Raw genomic sequence first — 18,741 nt, 5'->3', positions numbered from 1 at the left:
GTTTCTGGCAGTGTTAAATGTGTGATGGTGATATTCCTTTAGAGATGTTGTTTGCTAATATTTTTTATCAAAGAAAGCAACACATAATTTTAGCAATTTTCTTCCTGCTATTTTTTTAAAACAGGCTTTAAAATACATTTTAATTCAGTATTTCCTGTGCATTGCCATACATGGGTGAGAGGGTTTTTGGGTACAAAAAACATCAAAAATGCAGAAAACACTGTTTCATGCAAAAGTATGAACAACTGGTGCAAAATAAGTTCTGAACATCAAAGATTCTTGTCAACCAAGAACTCTCCTCTTTGAGGTTTTCCAACCCTTGAGAAATTTGTTTTTAGGGATTTTGAAAAACTATTTTTGAATATTTTCAAATATTTTTATTCTTACTTTCCTTTGCATAACAGGTCTAGCCAGCTAGACATCAAACTAACTTGATGGGTGAATATCCATCCTATAATAATAGGATGAATATTCACACAATAATAATCACATGATTAAAATAGTTATAATTATTATTCACTTCCCTGACCAGGGAGTTTCAGAGATGAGAGGCAACCACCCAGAAGGTCCTCTCTATTGTTCCCACCAATCAAGCTTGTGACAGTGTGGGATCAAGAGAAGGATCTCAGGGTCCAGGCAGGCTTGTACAGAAACCTGATCTACCAAGCAGCCTGGACCTAAGCTGTCTAGGGCTTTCGAGTTCATAACCAGCACTTTGAATTTTGCCCAAGTGGAGTTGCTGCAGCAGGAGAATTGTCCTTTCACTGATCAAAAACCTGTCTGCAGCTCTTTGGATCAAGTGAAATTTCTGAACTGTCTACGAAGGCAGTCCCACATAGTTACCATAATGGTAACTAAGGTATGTACCATCATGGCCAGGTTCTCTGTGTAGGTCATCCACCAAGGAAACCAAATCTGTCTCTGTCCCATAACCAGGCCTGAAACCAGACTGAAATGAATCTAGACAATCTGTTTCATCCAGAAACCCCTGGAATGGCTCCAGTACCTTGACCAGTAATGGAAGATTAGAGACTGATCTATAGTTGTCAAGTATAGTAGGGTCCAGGGATGTTTCTTTAGAAAAGGTCTAGCCACAGCCTGTGGGGATCCTGCCCTGGTGCCAAGAGGCATTGATCAGTTCCCCCACTGGCCTGTTTAATGAGCTAGGAAGGGCAAGGATCGAGGACACGTGGTGGCTTTGACCTCTCCAAGGATTCTGTCTATATCTTCAGGCTGCACAAACTGAAAAGTAGGCATCAACACTGGACAAGCAGTGCTGCCTGCAGACAAGCCAGGCACTTCATTCAGTAGATTTGTGTCAACTCCATTTAATTCATATTTGCATATAAAACCAGAGAAGGAACAAATTTCTGTTTACTCTGAATGTTGCAACTTTAACAAGCCTCATGAAGAACTCAATTTCATGATTAAAACACCATGCTGCAAATCTTTTGATGGAAATATATTTCTCAGAGCTTCAGAGATGTGAATGTAGCATCTTTTTGCTTACTTGTATTTTAACTATTTTGGGCAGCTTATGGAATTAGTGGTTTGTAATGAGAGGCTTATAAAGTAAGAGCAGCATTCTTTATGCTATAAGAGCACCTTCACAGCATGAGTCTAATTAGATAGTTAATATGACAGGAGGGCAATGGCAGGTCAATGTAGAGTAGTCATATGAAAAAAGGTCAAGTTTACTGTTTACTAAATCCTTAATCCATATGTAATTCAACTTCCTCCACTTTAAAAAATGTATTGCTCTTCAAGTATTATTTAAAAATGTGTATAAAACTATTGGTGCATAACAAAAGGAATATGCACTGAAGAATGAACTCCAGTTAAAGCCACAGTCCTATATCTTCTTACCTAAGCGATTTGTTGTTGTTTTGATGTTGTGCACCTTCAAGTAATTTCTGACCTATGGTGAACCTAACACAGAGGGTTTTTGGGAAGACGTCTTCAGAAGGGATTTGAGTTAGACCAAAGTTAATGGAGTTTATATCTGAGCAGGAAGACATATGTTTGCATTGATTTCAACAAAGATAGGTTGCAATAGTAAACTCATTTCCTCTTCAGCCACAGTGTTAAGCAAGCTTAAGTTGTTGCTGAGCAGTGGCCCTCATCCCACCTTGGATAGAACCACAACTTCAGATTCATGAGCCACCTGGATGCCATTGTTTTAGCTGCTTTACAACCTCATCACAAAGGGCTAAAATGGTACATCACACCACGCTGCTGGCCACTTTAAAACATTGCAGCCAAGACTGGTAAGAACAACTGAGAGAGAAGCGTCAACAACTCTCCTCCATGCTGCTGGTCACTTTAAAATCTTGCAGCCCAGACTGGTAAAAACAACTGAGAGAGGAGCCTCTGGTGAGTGGCTGCATTGGGCTGCCTCTAATGTTGGGCCTTTTCCATTGTCGCCCCCCTCTGGCGTCACCGCTGCAGCATTCAAAGCAGACAGGCAGTCTTGGGGCCTCCTCCACTATCGCCCCCTTGGCTGCTGTGTTCCACCGCTGGCTTGTTCTACCACCACTGTCATTGTCACCCTTGGAGAAGATGCTGTGGCTTACCATGGCTCAGTGTTTGTACTTTATTTAGCAAGCCGTGCCCATGCGACCCCCCCCCCCCCGGACTAAACGACCAGACCAGCTGGATGTCTTTTAGGGAATCTTTCATCAGGGTTGTTGTATGTTTTCCGGGCTGTATGGCCATGTTCCAGAAGTATTCTCTCCTGACGTTTCGCCCACATCTATGGCAGGCATCCTCAGAGGTTGTGAGGTATGGAGAAAACTAAGCAAGGAAGCATGCCCCCAGGCAGGAAGAAGCCAGGAGATGAAGCTATTCAATGCTAATTAAGATGATTAATTACAACATTCACACTGGCCTCCAACTGACAAGAGTTCTTCTCTCACCCTGGACTTTCCACAGATATATAAACCTTCCTTGCTTAGTTTTCTCCATACCTCACAACCTCTGAGGATGCCTGCCATAGATGTGGGCGAAACGCCAGGAGTGAATATTTCTGGAACATGGCCATACAGCCTGGAAAACATACAACAACCCTGTGATCCTGGCCATGAAAGCCTTCAACAACACAATCTTTCATCAGCCCGCTGGACATTTCTTAAGGACAATTGGGTGTGAGGTGGATTGGACTAATTTTAGGTGGGGGTGGGCTGTGTGTTACAATGGTTTGAGGGTGTTGAGCTGCTATTTATAAGCATTTTGGCCATTTAAGCCACTGGATTGTAAAACCTGTAATTATGCCTCAATGCAATGTAAATTTGATTTGTTTGATATGTTTTAATCATTTGAAAGACTATTTAATTTTTAAAAAAATAGTTTTATAATATTGTGCTTTATTGATATTGTTATTACAGTAGAGTCTCATTTATCCAACATAAACGGGCCAGCAGAAGGTTGGATAAATGGATATGTTGGATAATAAGGAGGGATTAAGGAAAAGGCTATTAAACATCAAATTAGGTTATAATTCTACAAATTAAGCACCAAAACATCATGTTATACAACAAATTTGACAGAAAAAGTAGTTCAATACGCAGTAATGTCACGTAGTAATTACTGTATTTACAAATTTAGCACCAAGATATCACGATATATTGAAAACATTGAATACAAAAATGCGTTGGATAATCCAGAATATTGGATAAGCGGGTGTTGGATAAGTGAGACTCTACTGTATCTGAATCTGGCATTTGTAAGTTGACCTGAGTCCCCCTTTGGGGGTGAGAAGGGAGGGGTATAAGTACAGTAAAACAATGTCTGCAAGGCACACAATTCCTATCCCTGACTTAGGGGGTGGGTTTCAGAATGTAGGATAGGACTGAGGTGGGACTTCCGCTCAGTACTATGAGCATTGGTTTATGAAATTCCCTCCCAAGTTATGACATCTCCCCTCCAGGCATTGTGGGCTGTCATTATTTACCATTGACTATGTTGAAATAGGCTGATGGGATATGCACTCTGAAAACTCTGAAGGGTAGAAGGTTGGAATATGGCTTATGGTAGTCTTATCTCTTACAGTTATTTAATATCTACATCAGTCCATTAGGAGAAATGGTGCATGGATGATAAATGTGAATAAATGGGACTCATGTCTAAGTAGTCCATGAATGCTACCAGATATCCATGAATGTTACCAGATAAGGCTTTTGTTACACAACTGCATTGCTCATTTGTGGATGTTTATGGGAGTGTCAGATGTGCCTTTAGATGTGAGATTAATTGCTTTGTTCATCTCATTAACTCAGAAGAGGATAACCGTTCTCTGCCAAGGGTCACATTCTCTTAGGTACAATCTACTAAAGCAATGGGTGGAGGTGGAGCAAATAGTAGGCAGAACAAGAACTCAAAAGTTGTCTTTTTCTTTCTCACTTTTTCTCCCTCTGCCCTCAGTGGACTGCCAGGAGGACAATGTGCTCTTGCCAGAGGCCTCAACTGATAATTAGCAGAAGGCTTTTGAAATTAGGCCTAGAGCTGTATGCAATTAGGTTGAGGCCTCCCTGGGTCTCTAGGGCGCCTGCCTATCCCTGCATTAATGAGATGGAAGGATGGGTAAAAATAGTTGAAAACATGAAACAAATGGATACAAAGCTGAATGTCTGTCTATATCTACGATCTATCTATACTGTGCATATACCATGTAGCTGTTAGAGGAAAGAGATCTTTTCTGGATGAAGTGTATGTTTGAGAGAAAGGGAGTACATAAATATGGGGTAAAATCATATGTTTCTAATGACAATGTGGAGGAGAAAAGGTGGTACCATCAGATTTAGTCAGTGAATTCTCAACATGACACCTTTTTGATAAAATGTGATTTTTAATTTGGGCCTATAAATCAAAGCATGACAGTGCCTGATGGCTGTACTATTTTTATGTGCATTTGCATACAAATAAGCCCTGACCAATACTTCCGAGTAATCATGTCTTTAATACTACTTTGCCAGTATCTGTTTTGGACAAGAATTTTGCAAAAAGTATTATTTTTATTTTTATTTTAACAGACACTATTTGTTGTTTTTGGCTTTATTTCTAAAAAGAACCTATACAAAATATTTTGTCTCAAAGGGATCAAATATTAGATTTCTTTGGTACAAAAAACCCCCAATGCTGTAAAATTAGAGGGGGGGGGGTGCGACTAGGAATGTACCAATACTGAAATGTAGGTTATCTGAACATAAATTTAAATAACTTTATTCCAAAATCCAATCTCTAATACCAGTGTTACTGATAGCAGTTGTAGTTGTTTCCACCAAATCAGCAGAATAGAAACTATCTAATGTTGCCTCCAATATTTCAACCACCCGAGCTGAAAAGTAGTCTAGCCTTGAAGCAATATTATATTATGCCCACATGGATACAGTCCATATCTACTAGATTTGATGTCAAATTTTATATCTATCAATACATGATACAATTATTTGGGATCCTCCAGATTTGATGTCAAATCTGCTATCCACTGATATATGATGAAGTTCTTGTAAAAGGTAAATAACTTTTTTCAGTTTTCAAAGCAGTGGCTACACACAGAGCATTCTTAACACATCAGAATGATTCTGACAAACAGAATGAGTTGCAGAACTCTTGATGAAAATATTCAAAGTAACTTTGTCAGCATGTGATCAAAGAGAATTTACAAAAAGGAAAAGAAATAATAACTGAACCACAGTGCTAACCCTGGTATGGCCTGCTCATCCAAAATAGCATGAAAACTGTCAGATTTCAGGGTATTGAAATGCCTTCACACATCCACTGCAGCAGAACCCTACACTCACAGATGCTTTAGCCCTGAAGTATTTCATCTCTGCAGGTGTGCATGCAGTGGTGTCCAGTGTGACATGTTCCCTCTGTGGTGGTTATACACACAAAATAGTAATCTGACACTCCGCTAATTGTTGGGAATGAAAGAAAATGTTGTATGATTCATATTTCAGTAAGAAATTCCCTCCATAAATATGCAAAAGCAGACTACAGTTATTCTCAGAATTTTGAGAAACAGTTCTCTAGAGTCATAGAGTCATAGAATAGTAGAGTTGGAAGAGACCTCATGGGCCATCTAAAAACACATCTCTTCTGGCAGGCCTACCCAGTCAGTTTTTAACTATGAATCTTAAACTTTGTTTGTGTATGTATTTTATAGAAATGCAGTTGTAATGTGGATCTTTTATAGAAATATGTATATTTGTTGAATTTTTGCAATGTTCATATTTTTTAATTTTTTAAATTTTGCTGTAACCCACTTCAAGCTGCAGGGAGAGGCGGGTAAAAATAAAATAAAATAAAATAAAAATAATAATGTTATGTTTATTTATATCCCACTTTTTTCATAAGGAAACTCAATTGAGACTCAATTAGTTGAGATAATATAGTATGCACTAGGAAAATACAACAATATTCAATTTCTGTTAAATAATTCCATGACATTGAGTCCCTTTAATAGGTGGCTCAGCTCTATGGTCATTTGTTTGGGAGGAAAACTGGAGAGAAGTGACAACTTGTTAGACAAGGGCCCCTTCCACACAGCTGAATAAAACCCCACACTTTCTCCTTTGAACTGGAATATATGGCAGTGTAGACTCAGATGACCTAGTTCAAAGCAGATATAGTGGAATTTTCTGCCTTGATATTCTGGGTTATATGGCTGTGTGGAAGGGCCCAGGGTGAATGTGGGCTCTTGAATTTTTTTGAAATCCACCATCTAAGCACTATGTTGAGTGCCTTTGACCTGAAAGTGGCAAGGTTCATATATATAAAACACTTTTCCCTTGGTTCATGGACACTCTCAGACTGAGAATAAATCAGAACAGAATGGAAGCATGTTTCTCAGCAAAATATTTGTTCCAAATTATATCAGAAAAATAACCCTCTTCTGGTTCTTTGGTTAAATAGCCAAAAGCATTAAAATCTGCCAGCCTGTCCAAAACAAAGCAAAAGAAAACAAAGGAAATGACTAAAACCCAGCAATCTGGAACACAAGGCAAATTTGTGACTATGTCAACGGATTAATGAGATAGAAATGAAGGCTGCCTCCATCCACAGGCAATATACATGTTGTTTATAAAGAAATCATATTTGTTTTGATCTGTTCAGCATTTTGAGAACAGTAAGAGATGGAGCCATTTACATGAATTAACTGGGCTGTCTGCCTTGGAAAATCAAATTATTACTGATAAATATGTATTCTTTAAACAGCTTTTTATTTTTCAGTAACTATCACTTATGCTTCTTATCTGTGGAACATGCAGGCTTACGTGTTTGCTAGAAATGCAGATTCCTTTTGTTTTAAAAAGGTCACATTAAAGAGTGAAACTGTCAGAGTGAAAATGGACAACATGGCAAAAAGGTTATAGATACTGTTCTCATTAAGGGTTGCACCAGAACAGTAAGGTGGAAAACTATGTGATGCTCTGGCACTTGGATTATGTTGATTCGATCCTTACACTGATATTTGGGCTAAACAGATTGCAATGTGTTATTGGCTATAAATTCAAAAGCGTATAATAATTATAATAAACTAAGATATATCAGTATAGTATCAAGTATTGTTCTACAGTTTGGATCAGTGTCAAACATATGGAAGACAGAAGCTACATGAATGGCTAGTGATCTCTTGTCCCCAATGTGGATCTCTTGTCCCCAATGTCTAATATGGATTTGTTCTTATTTTCAAAGATACACAACATACAGAGATGCAATGCTAGCTGCTTCTTATCATCTGCCTGTACTCAGACAGAGGAAACATCTGGTGGGGAACAGAGAGAATGTGATGGAGCCCTATTACCTGATTCATTGCCAAACCAGAAAGCCAGATAAGAGAAATGCAGCTAATGTATCACAGACAAAGATAGACTGAGACTTGCTGTCACTCTGCTTTCAGTGGAATGAATTATGACAGATCTCGCCCTACTCCCAGAATGTATAACTTTGATTTCATCATTTGCTGCCAGAGTCTTTGTCACACAAGCCTTAAAAAAGTGAACACAAACAATTAGCACTGTTATAAAAGCTAGTTTGTTAAACTTTCCCTCTATACATCTTATTCTGAAAAGGACTGTATTCATCTGGGGCACCTGGCAAGTTTGGCATTCCCTGTATGTTGAAGACTTCCATCCCATGGACCCATAATTCCCTCCACTATACCGGTTTAAGAAAGATGGACCTGATTTGAAATGTCTATATCTCTGCTGCAACCATGAACTGCCCATAAATAAAACTCCTACCACTTGAAGAGGTAGGGTTTAGATGTTTATATTTTTTTCACAGTTACTGACCGGAGTCTCTTCTTCATCTTGGGGAAAGAGAGACCAAAAAGTCCTGGTGCTGCCACAACAGTCTGTCTCTGCCCGGTATATCTTTCCTCTACTATCTGAAGCTGGCACTTTTCTTTGGCCTCTTCCCCTGAGCAAGATTGTTTGGTTCTGCATCTGAAAATACTGAGGCAAGCTGCTGATATTGTAACCTACTTTAGCCTGACTCATTTATTGTCTACAGTGAAGACAGACAGAAATCCTGGATCCTCTCTCACCTCAAAACTGCCACAGGTAATACGCTGTTTTTCAGACGACTTACAGATCTAATACCTAAGTAATAACATCTTGGGAGAAAGTAAGTTTGAAAAGTCATAGACATGTTAAATGCTCAAATTAACAAGAAATCCAATAAAAGATCAAGCTAGCCTACTCAACAAGACAAAATGTTTTTAAAAGTGAAATCAGTCAAATAACAATAAACACCTTAGTCACTCAGCCTAGCTCTTTCACAAATGCTGAAGAAAACAGAAAGAATCTTTATACACATCTATGAATTCCCTTGGGAAGCAACTGAACATTTTTGTCCTATGTATTAAAACTACTCAGGTTTGGATTATGAAAGAAGCGTTCTGCATGCAGTGCTGTTATTCATTGATTTCATATGGCAAGAATGATATTATCTCACTCAATATTTTCTCACCCGTTCAGGATGTTCCAATGTTATTGATATATTTTATGCTAAGACTCTGGAATATTTGAAATGTGGAATATATAGACTAAACATTGTTATTTGTGCAATTCAATTAAAGTGGTCAGAAAACATTTACACTTATGAACATTTGAGTAAATGTATGGGTGACATCTGTTTTCTGGCTTCTGTTGAACAGGATAACAAAGCAATCTCCTGTTTAGCAAGTTACATGACAACTTACCTTCCCCAGGGATGATCTGTGAGTCTATGATAGAGATCTGGTCTTGCATCCGCTCATCTTCGCTCTTCTGATCACTAACTTCCTGAAAGATACCAGCGGGAAATGTTGCAGATGTGAGTGACTGTTCATTTGGCATCTCTGAATATTCTGGGATTAACTCATTGCTGGATGACTGGTCTGCTGGAGGAGGTGCATCAAGATCTCCTGGTCTGAAAGGAGGAACCCTAGTACCATCCAAGGCATTGAAAGGCACTGTGGGCACTGAATAATCTAGAATGAGGTTTGCATCCTCAATCTCATTAAAAGATTCTGTGACAGTTGCTGGACTTGCATAAACCAGTGGTACATCAGACGTCTACCAGAAAGAGAAATAGAAGAAAGAAGTGAAGAGTAGAGGGTAGAGAGCAGCAACTAATAGTCACTCACTGTTATAGAAATTAGGGGCCACGCTGCACATTCTGTTATTTATTACAAAAATGTTTTAAGTCAGGGTGAAAATCACATGCCCCTCCACATATTTTGGACTGTAATTCCTAGCATTCCTTGCCATTAGTGCTGCTGTCTAGGGCTAATGGGACTTGTAGTCCATCAGCATCTTGAAGACCACATGACTCCTGCCTTTGTTTTACATGTGTAGCATGTGTCTTCTATAAAAATATATGCATTGAATTGATATACTTGTCAATGACCCTTACTTTGCTCTAGGATCATATAAGAGCTTGTAAATGTTACATTTGTATCTATAACTTTGGGGCCCCTTCCACACAGCTGAATAAAATCCCACATTTTCTGCTTTGAACTGGAATATATTGCAGTGTGGACACAGATACTCAGTTCAAAGCAGATATTGTGAGATTTTCTGCCTTGATATTATGGGATATAGGGCTGTGTGGAAGGGCCCTAAAACCTCCATCCAGCATGGTTCCAAGCTCTGCTTTCTATATAGTGTGGACCTTCCCAATCCAAGGGCTTCAGAACGATGGTGTGTTGGATCCTATACTTAAAATGTTGATGATGTGAACATGCTCATAGTAATGAATCAGCATGAACATCATTTAATAGCACAGGTGTGACCATCCACTGTTTTGGCATCCATAGGAAGTAGTGGAATTTAACCCCTATGGGCCCCAGAAGGTCCACTGTTGCTGTAAACCAGGGACCCTTTCACATCCCAGCAGTGGTTCTCAACCTGTGGGTCCCTTTGGCTTACAACTCCCAGAAATCCCTGCCAGTTTACCAGCTGTTAGGATTTCTGGGAGTTGAAGGTCAAAACATCTGGGGACCCACAGGTTCAGAACCTCTGCACAACACAATTATGACGTTATGATTCCACTTTAACTGCCATGGCTACATCCTATGGAATCCTGAAGCTTGTAGCTTAGTAAGGCATCAGAGAAATTTTCTGACTGAAAATTATAAATGCCCCTCACCCAGAATATCAAGTTCCAGGATTCTATAGGATGGAGTCATAGCAGTTAAAGAGGAATCAAAGTGCTATAAATCTATAATGTGAACGGGTCCCAGTAGCTGCCAATCTGTAATTCACAATCTTCAAACTTTTACACACACACACACACACACACACACACACACACACACACACACACACCAATTGAAATAATAGAGTTTAAATCCTACAAAGTAGTTCCATAGGATTCAAACACACACATACAAACACACAAACATGTATCATGAACACATTTTTATTTTTTGGGCAAAAAGTCAGAGACACCCTATTCAAATAAATATTTACCCTGATACCTTGTGGGTGTTACATATTTTGTAATTAGAAACATTGTGAAGCAGTGTCAAAGAAAAAAAAAAAGAAAAACTTATTTTTAAACTATTTAATTGTTTAAAAAAAATCAAATATTTATATACAGGCAGCCCTCAAGTTATGAACCAGATAGGTTCTGTAGATTTGTTCTTAAGTTGCATTTGTATGTAAGTTGGAACAGGTATATTTTTAAGTGTAACTCCAGATGTGTGTGTGTGTGTGTGTATGTGTATCTGTATGAGTATGTAAATCTCTCGCTCTGTCTCTCTCTCTATAAGCATGGGGAAGGGTTAACATCTATGTGGTGTTTGTTTTGCTGTCTGTGCTCCTGTTCAGAAGATTTCACCTCACTTTTTGTCCCTTTGAGAATTGGATTTTGAAAAATTTGGCTTGTTCTGAAAATAAGGATTGGAGATGAAGCTGCAGTAAGGCACCTTTTCCCCGTGATAACTCTTCCAAGAGTGAATATTCCTTCCTAGGAGTAGATGTCTTTCACTTCCTGTTGTCTCACCACCATTTTTAACTATGAGTTGTTTGTAAGTCGGATGTTTGTAACTTGGGGACTGCCTGTACATATACAATATATACATATATAATATATTTACTTGAATCTAATGCTCACCTTTTAAAGTTAAATCCCCTTGCCAAAATTGGGGTGGACATTAAATTTGTGTTATACAGTAATCTTAGTGCTGAGTCAAAGCAAAAGGAGAAGCTGCTTCAGAAGCTTTCCCTAGAACTTTTCTTTGAAGGATCTCATCTCTCATTTAATTGCCACAACTCAATGCTAAGCAATCCTGGGATTTGTAGTTTGGTGAGGCAATAGTATTCTTTTGGCAGAGAAGGCTCAAAACCTTGTCAAACTACCCCAGGATTCCATAGCACTGAACCAAGGCAATTAAAGTAGATTCATTATACCACATAGATGCACCTCAAGGTTTTCTTTTCTATCACTGGAAGCTTTGGTGCTGTAACACTTTTATTTTGAACAAAGGAATTCTAAATGTGCAGCGATTGTGATGTGCACTTTTTGGGCCAAATTACAAAGAGTGCACTGTTTGGTGTTGTACATTACATTCGGCAGAAAATACTTTTTTTTCGGTTTCAGGGTTTTAAAATTGAGGTGCTTGTTAGATTTGATGGCACATTAGATCTGAGTAAATAGTGTAATAAAAATAGGGTATTTTTAAAATTGGATATTTTGGGAGTATGTTTTTAATCTATACTGCTTGAAATCATTTATAAGCTTCCTAGAGTTTTATTACTGGAGAAAAATGAGTATATATATCAATAAAATAATATTGATTAATAGTAAAAATAATAGCAACAACAATAATAGCACAGAGGAAAAATAAATGGGAAGAAGGTATAGATAAAAGAGAAGAAGCCATGTCCTTTCTCAAAAGCAATAATTGTAGAATGTGAACTGTATCTGAAGGATGTGTATCCTATTCACAATCAAGGCTTTATGTTTGTAATGATTTTATTGTGCTGGTGAGATAGATGTGTATACATAAAAATCTTACCTTGTGAGGAAATAAAAGTGTGAAGGTATTTACTCACCAATCCAGGTCCAGCTGCAGCTTCAGTGAGTGCGTTGTCTGCGTCACTAGATGGCCTAACCTCGGCTTAGAAGAGACAAATGCAAAGGATCATTTCCAAGTAAATCTACTTAAGTTCTGTACAAAGAATCTGATTACTGATCAAAGTGTTGAAGATGTGCTATAAACTTCAGCCTTCACATATGACACACATTTGTGATGAAGTGACTTCTAAAATTGTCCACCAATATTCATTTACTTTTTAACAGGGTACATTTAACTCTAGAGAATTGGATGTTCTCTGAGCACACTAATTGGAAAAATCTGCCCTATACATATGCTCATGTATAAGTCTAGAAATTTTAGTTAAAAAATCAACCCAAAAATCTTCATTCGAAATCCATGAGTACTGGGCCTTAATTCTTATAAAAAAGAACCACGCCTTTCTCTGAATAGAGTGGGAAAAGGCAAGAGCTTAGTCTGTCCCAGGATAGTCTAAAAAGAAGTACCAACTCTTCTATTTCTCCACTGTGGCACTATTCCTGCCCTTTTTGAATGCCTGAGTAGAGAAATGGTAGTTGCAGCCAGATTAGCTGACCTTAAAATAAGGTTGATGCCTTCCCCTCTCTGCACAGATTTGCTTTCCCCTATCCATGAGTTATGTCATAATCCATAACTTTGGTCCCAAATTTTGTACGACTTATACATGAGCTTGATTTATACATGAATATATGTAGTATTTAAGTTCAAATCTCTCAGGTTGACAACATTTCTCATATGTTGCAGCAACAGGCCTGGGTATACAGTTAGTTGGAAATATCAGCCAATAGCAGCTATTGTGATTTTGTATTTCTTTGGCATATTCATTTTTTTAAATTTAAAAAATGCATTTTCAGTACCTCTCTGAAAAGTACCACAGGTTGGGTTAAAAATCAGAAGAACCTCCAACTGATTTGCAACACATTCCGAGGCATTTTCAGAGGATACAGAACATTGTGAAGTCATGAAAAGAAGACATGGGTGGGTGGTTTCTAATGGACCAACACTGTCACATCTCTGAACTTCCTCCTCAGATGATTAGTAACCTGGACCCCTTTCCCACAACATAATTATAGCATTAATATTCCACTTTAATTGCCATGACTGATCCTATGAAATCTGAGGGTTTGTAGATTGGTGAGGCACTAGAGCTGCCTGAATAAGAATTCAAAACATGACACCATGAACTATAAATCCTAGGATTCTAAAGGACAGAATGATAGATGTTACAGGAGAATCATGGAGCTATAATTTAGAAAAAGACCCCTGGACTCTATTTTGCATCCTTCATAGCACTCTAGTACCATTGTCATCCTGGAGTGCTATTGGGTGAAGGGGAAATATCACTTTCCATCAAAACTGGTGAACAGATTTTTGTGAAAAACCTATGAAATTATTGTTCTTCTTCTTATGCAAGAAGTTGGGTGGGGCAAGAAAAACACAAGTCTCAGACATTTTCTGGGAGGAAAATATCCTCAGCTCTAGCTATTTAGTCCTAGTCACTTGGTGTGCATAACCAAGACAGCTAAGCCATGTGATTATCTAATTATTTTTGCAGGAACCGTGGTAGCCTAGAGGGCAAGGAAGTTGCATATTAGAATTTACAAATGTTGCTTTTTGAACACAGTTCCCTGAATTCTTGACCCAGCATGGCCATTGATAGCTATCCTGTCTGGTCTGGAGGATTTGGTGGGATTCTAAAAGGTAACTTATCTATGTTCTATGTATAAAGCTGCTTATTCTCCAAGACTAAATTCTGACCAACTGACCATCAGTAAACTGAAGTGTCCCAAGGTCCATGGATAATGATTTATCTTCTTGTAGTGCCATGGCAACCATCTGCTGAAGGTCTGTCACGCTTGGTTTGACTGCCGGTATCTCCCCCTCTGTATCAAGAGGAGCTTTTTCACTTTCAACTTTGTTGGACCCAATAGTAGAGATCTCATCCGGAAGGCCTTTCACTTCACTTTCATCTCTTTCAAAGTTGACGACATATCGTGCAATGGTGCTGCTTGTCCTGCAGTGCATGAAGAAATAAATGGTGCTTTAGGAGGGCTTCAGTAGGGTCTACTTTACCAGGTAAGTGGTAGAGTGGTACTTGCCTCAGGTAGCATGCACTAGAGGGGACATGTAGTGCTTGTATATTGTTGGAGCTGTTACTCCATCACATGTTCCACACACCCTAAGCTCACCTACAGCCTTCAGGTATGGTGGAAGATGTTCTGTTGCCAATGTAGAAATAAAATTCAAATGCCTTTCCAAGATTCTTATCTTGACTTTTGCCTCAAGCATCAAAATGTCTACAGCTGGTATTAAGTACCACACAGATTCAAAATGCAGAATTACAGATCTGTAACTGGTATGTAGTCTATAAGATTATGTAGTTTTAGTAGAAATGTTCATTAATGCCACCCTAGCCCACATTAAGAGATAGCAGATGGATGGGGAGGAGGAGAGCCAGTCAGTTTCCAACTGGAGAGAAGGAATAATGTTTCTAGACTTTCATGTCAAGGAGAGATTGTGACAATCAGAATCAGGACCTCAGAAAGAAAGTCCTTGACACAAGTTTGATAATTGATGATGGAGAGGAGAGAAGATGACATTGTTGAACTGGAAGTTCAACATAGACTAATCATGAGGCTGGGTCTTAAGATGACCAAAGTGGGTCATGTTGTAAAGATTAGTCTAGGAATGAGAAAAGACATGGTAGAACTGTCTGTAATTTAGATGGAGATCACGTTCCTCTCTTGTTAAAATTAGGAGACTCAGCTAGGAAATCCGCAAGGAAATGAAGATACAACACAAAAGTAACTTTGAATGAAAAGGATAAACAGGTCATTACGCAACAGATTCAATAATTCTTTCTAATAAATAGACAACCACAAATAAAATAAGAGATTTTATGGAATGCTTTTAAAGCAATCATAAGGGGAATACGTATCTCATTGGAAAATGTAGAGCATTGCAAAATGGCTAGGGCTGCTGGCCATGATAGCATCTATCATACAACTAAAAAATAAATATATAAATTAGAATTATTTCCTATAATACCTTGGTTTATTTAATTTTTAAAATATTTAGTATTTTTTTAAATATATATATATATATATACAGTAGAGTCTTGATTATCCAATGTAAATGGGCTGGCAGAACGTTGGATAAGCGAATACGTTGGATAATGAGGAGAGATTAAGGAAAAGCCTATTAAACATTAAATTTGGTTATGATTTTACAAATTAAGCACCAAAACATCATGTTATATAACAAATTTGACAGAAAAAGTAGTTCACTACACAGTAATGCTATGTTGTAATTCCTGTATTTACGAATTTAGCACCAAAATATCACGATGTATTGAAAACATTGACTACAAAAATGCATTGGATAATCCAGAACATTGGATAACCAAGTGTTGGATAAGTGAGACTCTACTGTATATAATTTCCCTGACTGAACCTTTCAAACACAAGAGGACTTTGTATTACTTTAAAAGGCAGGGCGATTCCATAGCTGTCAAACATTAGAAACATTTGTCTCTCCAGTGGCCAAGAATGCAACTCTCATTATTAGCTATTGTTAAACCCAGCAAACAGGGGAATCCTAGACCAAACAAACCATCTACATCTATTGCATGGTAATTCTGTTAGACCAAAGCTACTGTAATAATTAGATTCAGATTTTGGAGGGTCAGCTCAGCAGTAAAACAGAAGCAGTTGTACTTCTATTTAGAGAAGACGTATATGAGTTCTAGGGAAGAATGGGATGCATCAGTGTATTTTTTACATAATAGAATAATACGGTTATTCAGTGGCTGGCATCTTGTAACACACTCTGTGATTCTGGAAGCTAGAATTTGGTGCCCGCCTCATGAAATAATCAAAACTCTTCTGGACCTAAAATGGCACAGTGGGGCCTAAATCATGGTTGCCTCCCCTGCCCTTTATAGGCTGTCTGTGAACAATTGTGACCATTGTTTTAATTTTTTGCAAGGAAAGTGCAACCCTCCAAGGGGGACATTAATGAATCCTCCAAACTTTTCACACTCGACCACTCTGGTGTAACCAGATGAACAATGATCACATCCATTTCCTAGGATGCTTTCAATATCAGGTGTCTGGTTGGAAGAAATCAGTCAAAATCCTCCCTGAATCCCTTGCTCTCCAGTGGCCACTACATGACCATGTCAGGGGTGGATAGCGTGGAAAGGATGGGCTTACATGAAGAGAAGAGAAGAGAAGAGAAGAGAAGAGAAGAGAAGAGAAGAGATATGCCATTGTCCTGCCCGTGGAATTGTTATGCTACATCTCCTCACTGTGGGGATCACAGCTTATAATGGGATTCACATACAAGAATAATAGTGAGGAAACAGGGCAGGTTTTAAATTTAAGCTAAAAGTGACAATACAATGTGGGTGTCATGAGAGGGTTCCAGTGGACCTCACTAGATGTTATTGTATCTTCACTGCTAGAGAAAGGAAGGCCCAAGTGGTTTTCTGAGCCCTGCATCAAAATAATGCTGTTAGCTTGGGGTACAATGCAGTGAATGCACCTTAACTTAGTTAAGTGGAGGCTCTGTTCTACCTAAAGCAACTAAATTCTTTGTGTTGGCCCTGCTAAGAAAGATTGACTATGTATCTTCCTTTAACACTTAGTGAGCCCTTGATATCCACTGGGGGTTTGGTTCCAGGATATGAAAATCTGTGGATGCTCAAATCCCATTATACACAATGGCATGATGAAATGTGTTCCTTATATAAAATGGCAAAATCAAGATTTTTCTTTTAAGTGTTTAATTTTTTTCAAGCCATGGATAGTTGAATCTGCAGATACAGAATCCAACAGGATGCACAGCCAATAGGATTCACATCTGGCCACGAAGCCTAATGTATATAAAGAAAACATTTTATGGAAGTGGCACAGCATCTAATTTTAAAGATTAAGGAAGCTCCAGGTCAATAACATGATAAAATGTGTCACCATGCCAGCGGTGCAATCATATCCATCTCAGAATCAATTACATAAATAGAGCTGTCTAGTATCAGAATGGAACTCTTCAAAGCTATAATGTCTATACTTCTCCATTCAAATTGAAAACACCTAGGCTTTTTCCTTGCCTTGACTATTTTTATTTTAAACTTTTCTGCAATTGCGGTCATTAGAAGAGAGGGGGAGACACTAGAATGTGCTATGTCTCTAGCATTATATGACAAAAAATCTTGCAGTTGCTGAGGGAGGAAAAACAAGCTTGAAAAATAGTCCAGACCTATACTATACATTGCAAATCAATAGTTACTTGGTAGGCACCTAAGGCCTCTGAAAAAAATATTTCTCTTGGACAATTTTTCTTATGAGTCAAATGAGATCTGATCTTCCAGCGGCTTTTCAAAGATGCATGAAGGTAGCCTGGAAATCCATTTCCCTCAGAGCAAGGCATTTTCTAAGGAGATCTATACCTGTATTTAGATTGGTATTTTCTCAATGTTAGCTCCCATAAACGTATCTGAAGACAAGGTAAATATTAGAAGCATTCTGTGGTTTGTTATGCCTGATGGCCATATAAAGGAAAAAAGAGAATGAAGAATCAAGAATTCGTCAATTAGGATAAATGCAAGTAATAGCAAAGTTGAAGGCTAACATGTTTCTCCTCCACTGTTCTCCTCCTCCTGCAGAGCTCAGAGGGAGGAGAACTTGCCAGGAATTAGATTTGCTTTCTCTGATTTTTGATCTTGCTGCTATATATAAAATAGGAATCATGATTTAAAGAATTCTCCAACTGCCAGCGGCAACTGGCAGCTTCCACGCCAATGGGATAGTGCATTCACACTGGAGTTTGTTTGAACTTTATGCGAACTATGAAATGTGCAGCAATGATTTTCCCAAACCAGTTCATCTCCTTAGATAGCACCGTTAAAATTCAGATGAAAACTTAGAGTCAATTCACTGCTTCATTGCTAAAGAAATAAAAAAGAAACCCTCAATTATTTGACTAATTTGCTTAAGAAACAGGACAATCCCTGTACTGACAGAACTAGTACCTACTGTGCTTTCACCTACCTGCATCTGACAAAATATGTCCTCTGTAAGAATTTTCCAGTATCCTCTGCCAGAAGTTACCATGGAGTTGCATTGGAGGACCTATCAAATTCCTAGGCAGCATACTTCTTGATAAATTTTCTAGGT

The 18,741-nt window shown here is 38.3% G+C and overlaps 1 protein-coding gene across 4 annotated transcripts in view; it reads right to left on the bottom strand.

The window, feature by feature from the left end:
- Positions 1 to 18,741, bottom strand: part of impg1 (interphotoreceptor matrix proteoglycan 1) — a 108,769-nt gene that overhangs the window by 20,925 nt on the left and 69,103 nt on the right. For all 4 annotated transcript variants that reach the window (XM_062981573.1, XM_062981563.1, XM_016998304.2 and 1 more), the window contains exons 10-12: positions 14,332 to 14,579; positions 12,546 to 12,610; positions 9,206 to 9,287 (exon numbers count right to left, since the gene is read on the bottom strand). In XM_062981573.1, the coding sequence (XP_062837643.1) occupies positions 9,206 to 9,287; positions 12,546 to 12,610; positions 14,332 to 14,579 (395 nt within the window). The remainder of the gene's footprint in view (positions 1 to 9,205; positions 9,288 to 12,545; positions 12,611 to 14,331; positions 14,580 to 18,741) is intronic.

Source organism: Anolis carolinensis, chromosome 1 (assembly GCF_035594765.1).
Source record: "Anolis carolinensis isolate JA03-04 chromosome 1, rAnoCar3.1.pri, whole genome shotgun sequence".
Taxonomy (NCBI): Eukaryota; Metazoa; Chordata; class Lepidosauria; order Squamata; family Dactyloidae; genus Anolis; species Anolis carolinensis.
This window is presented reverse-complemented; position numbering and strand designations above follow the sequence as displayed.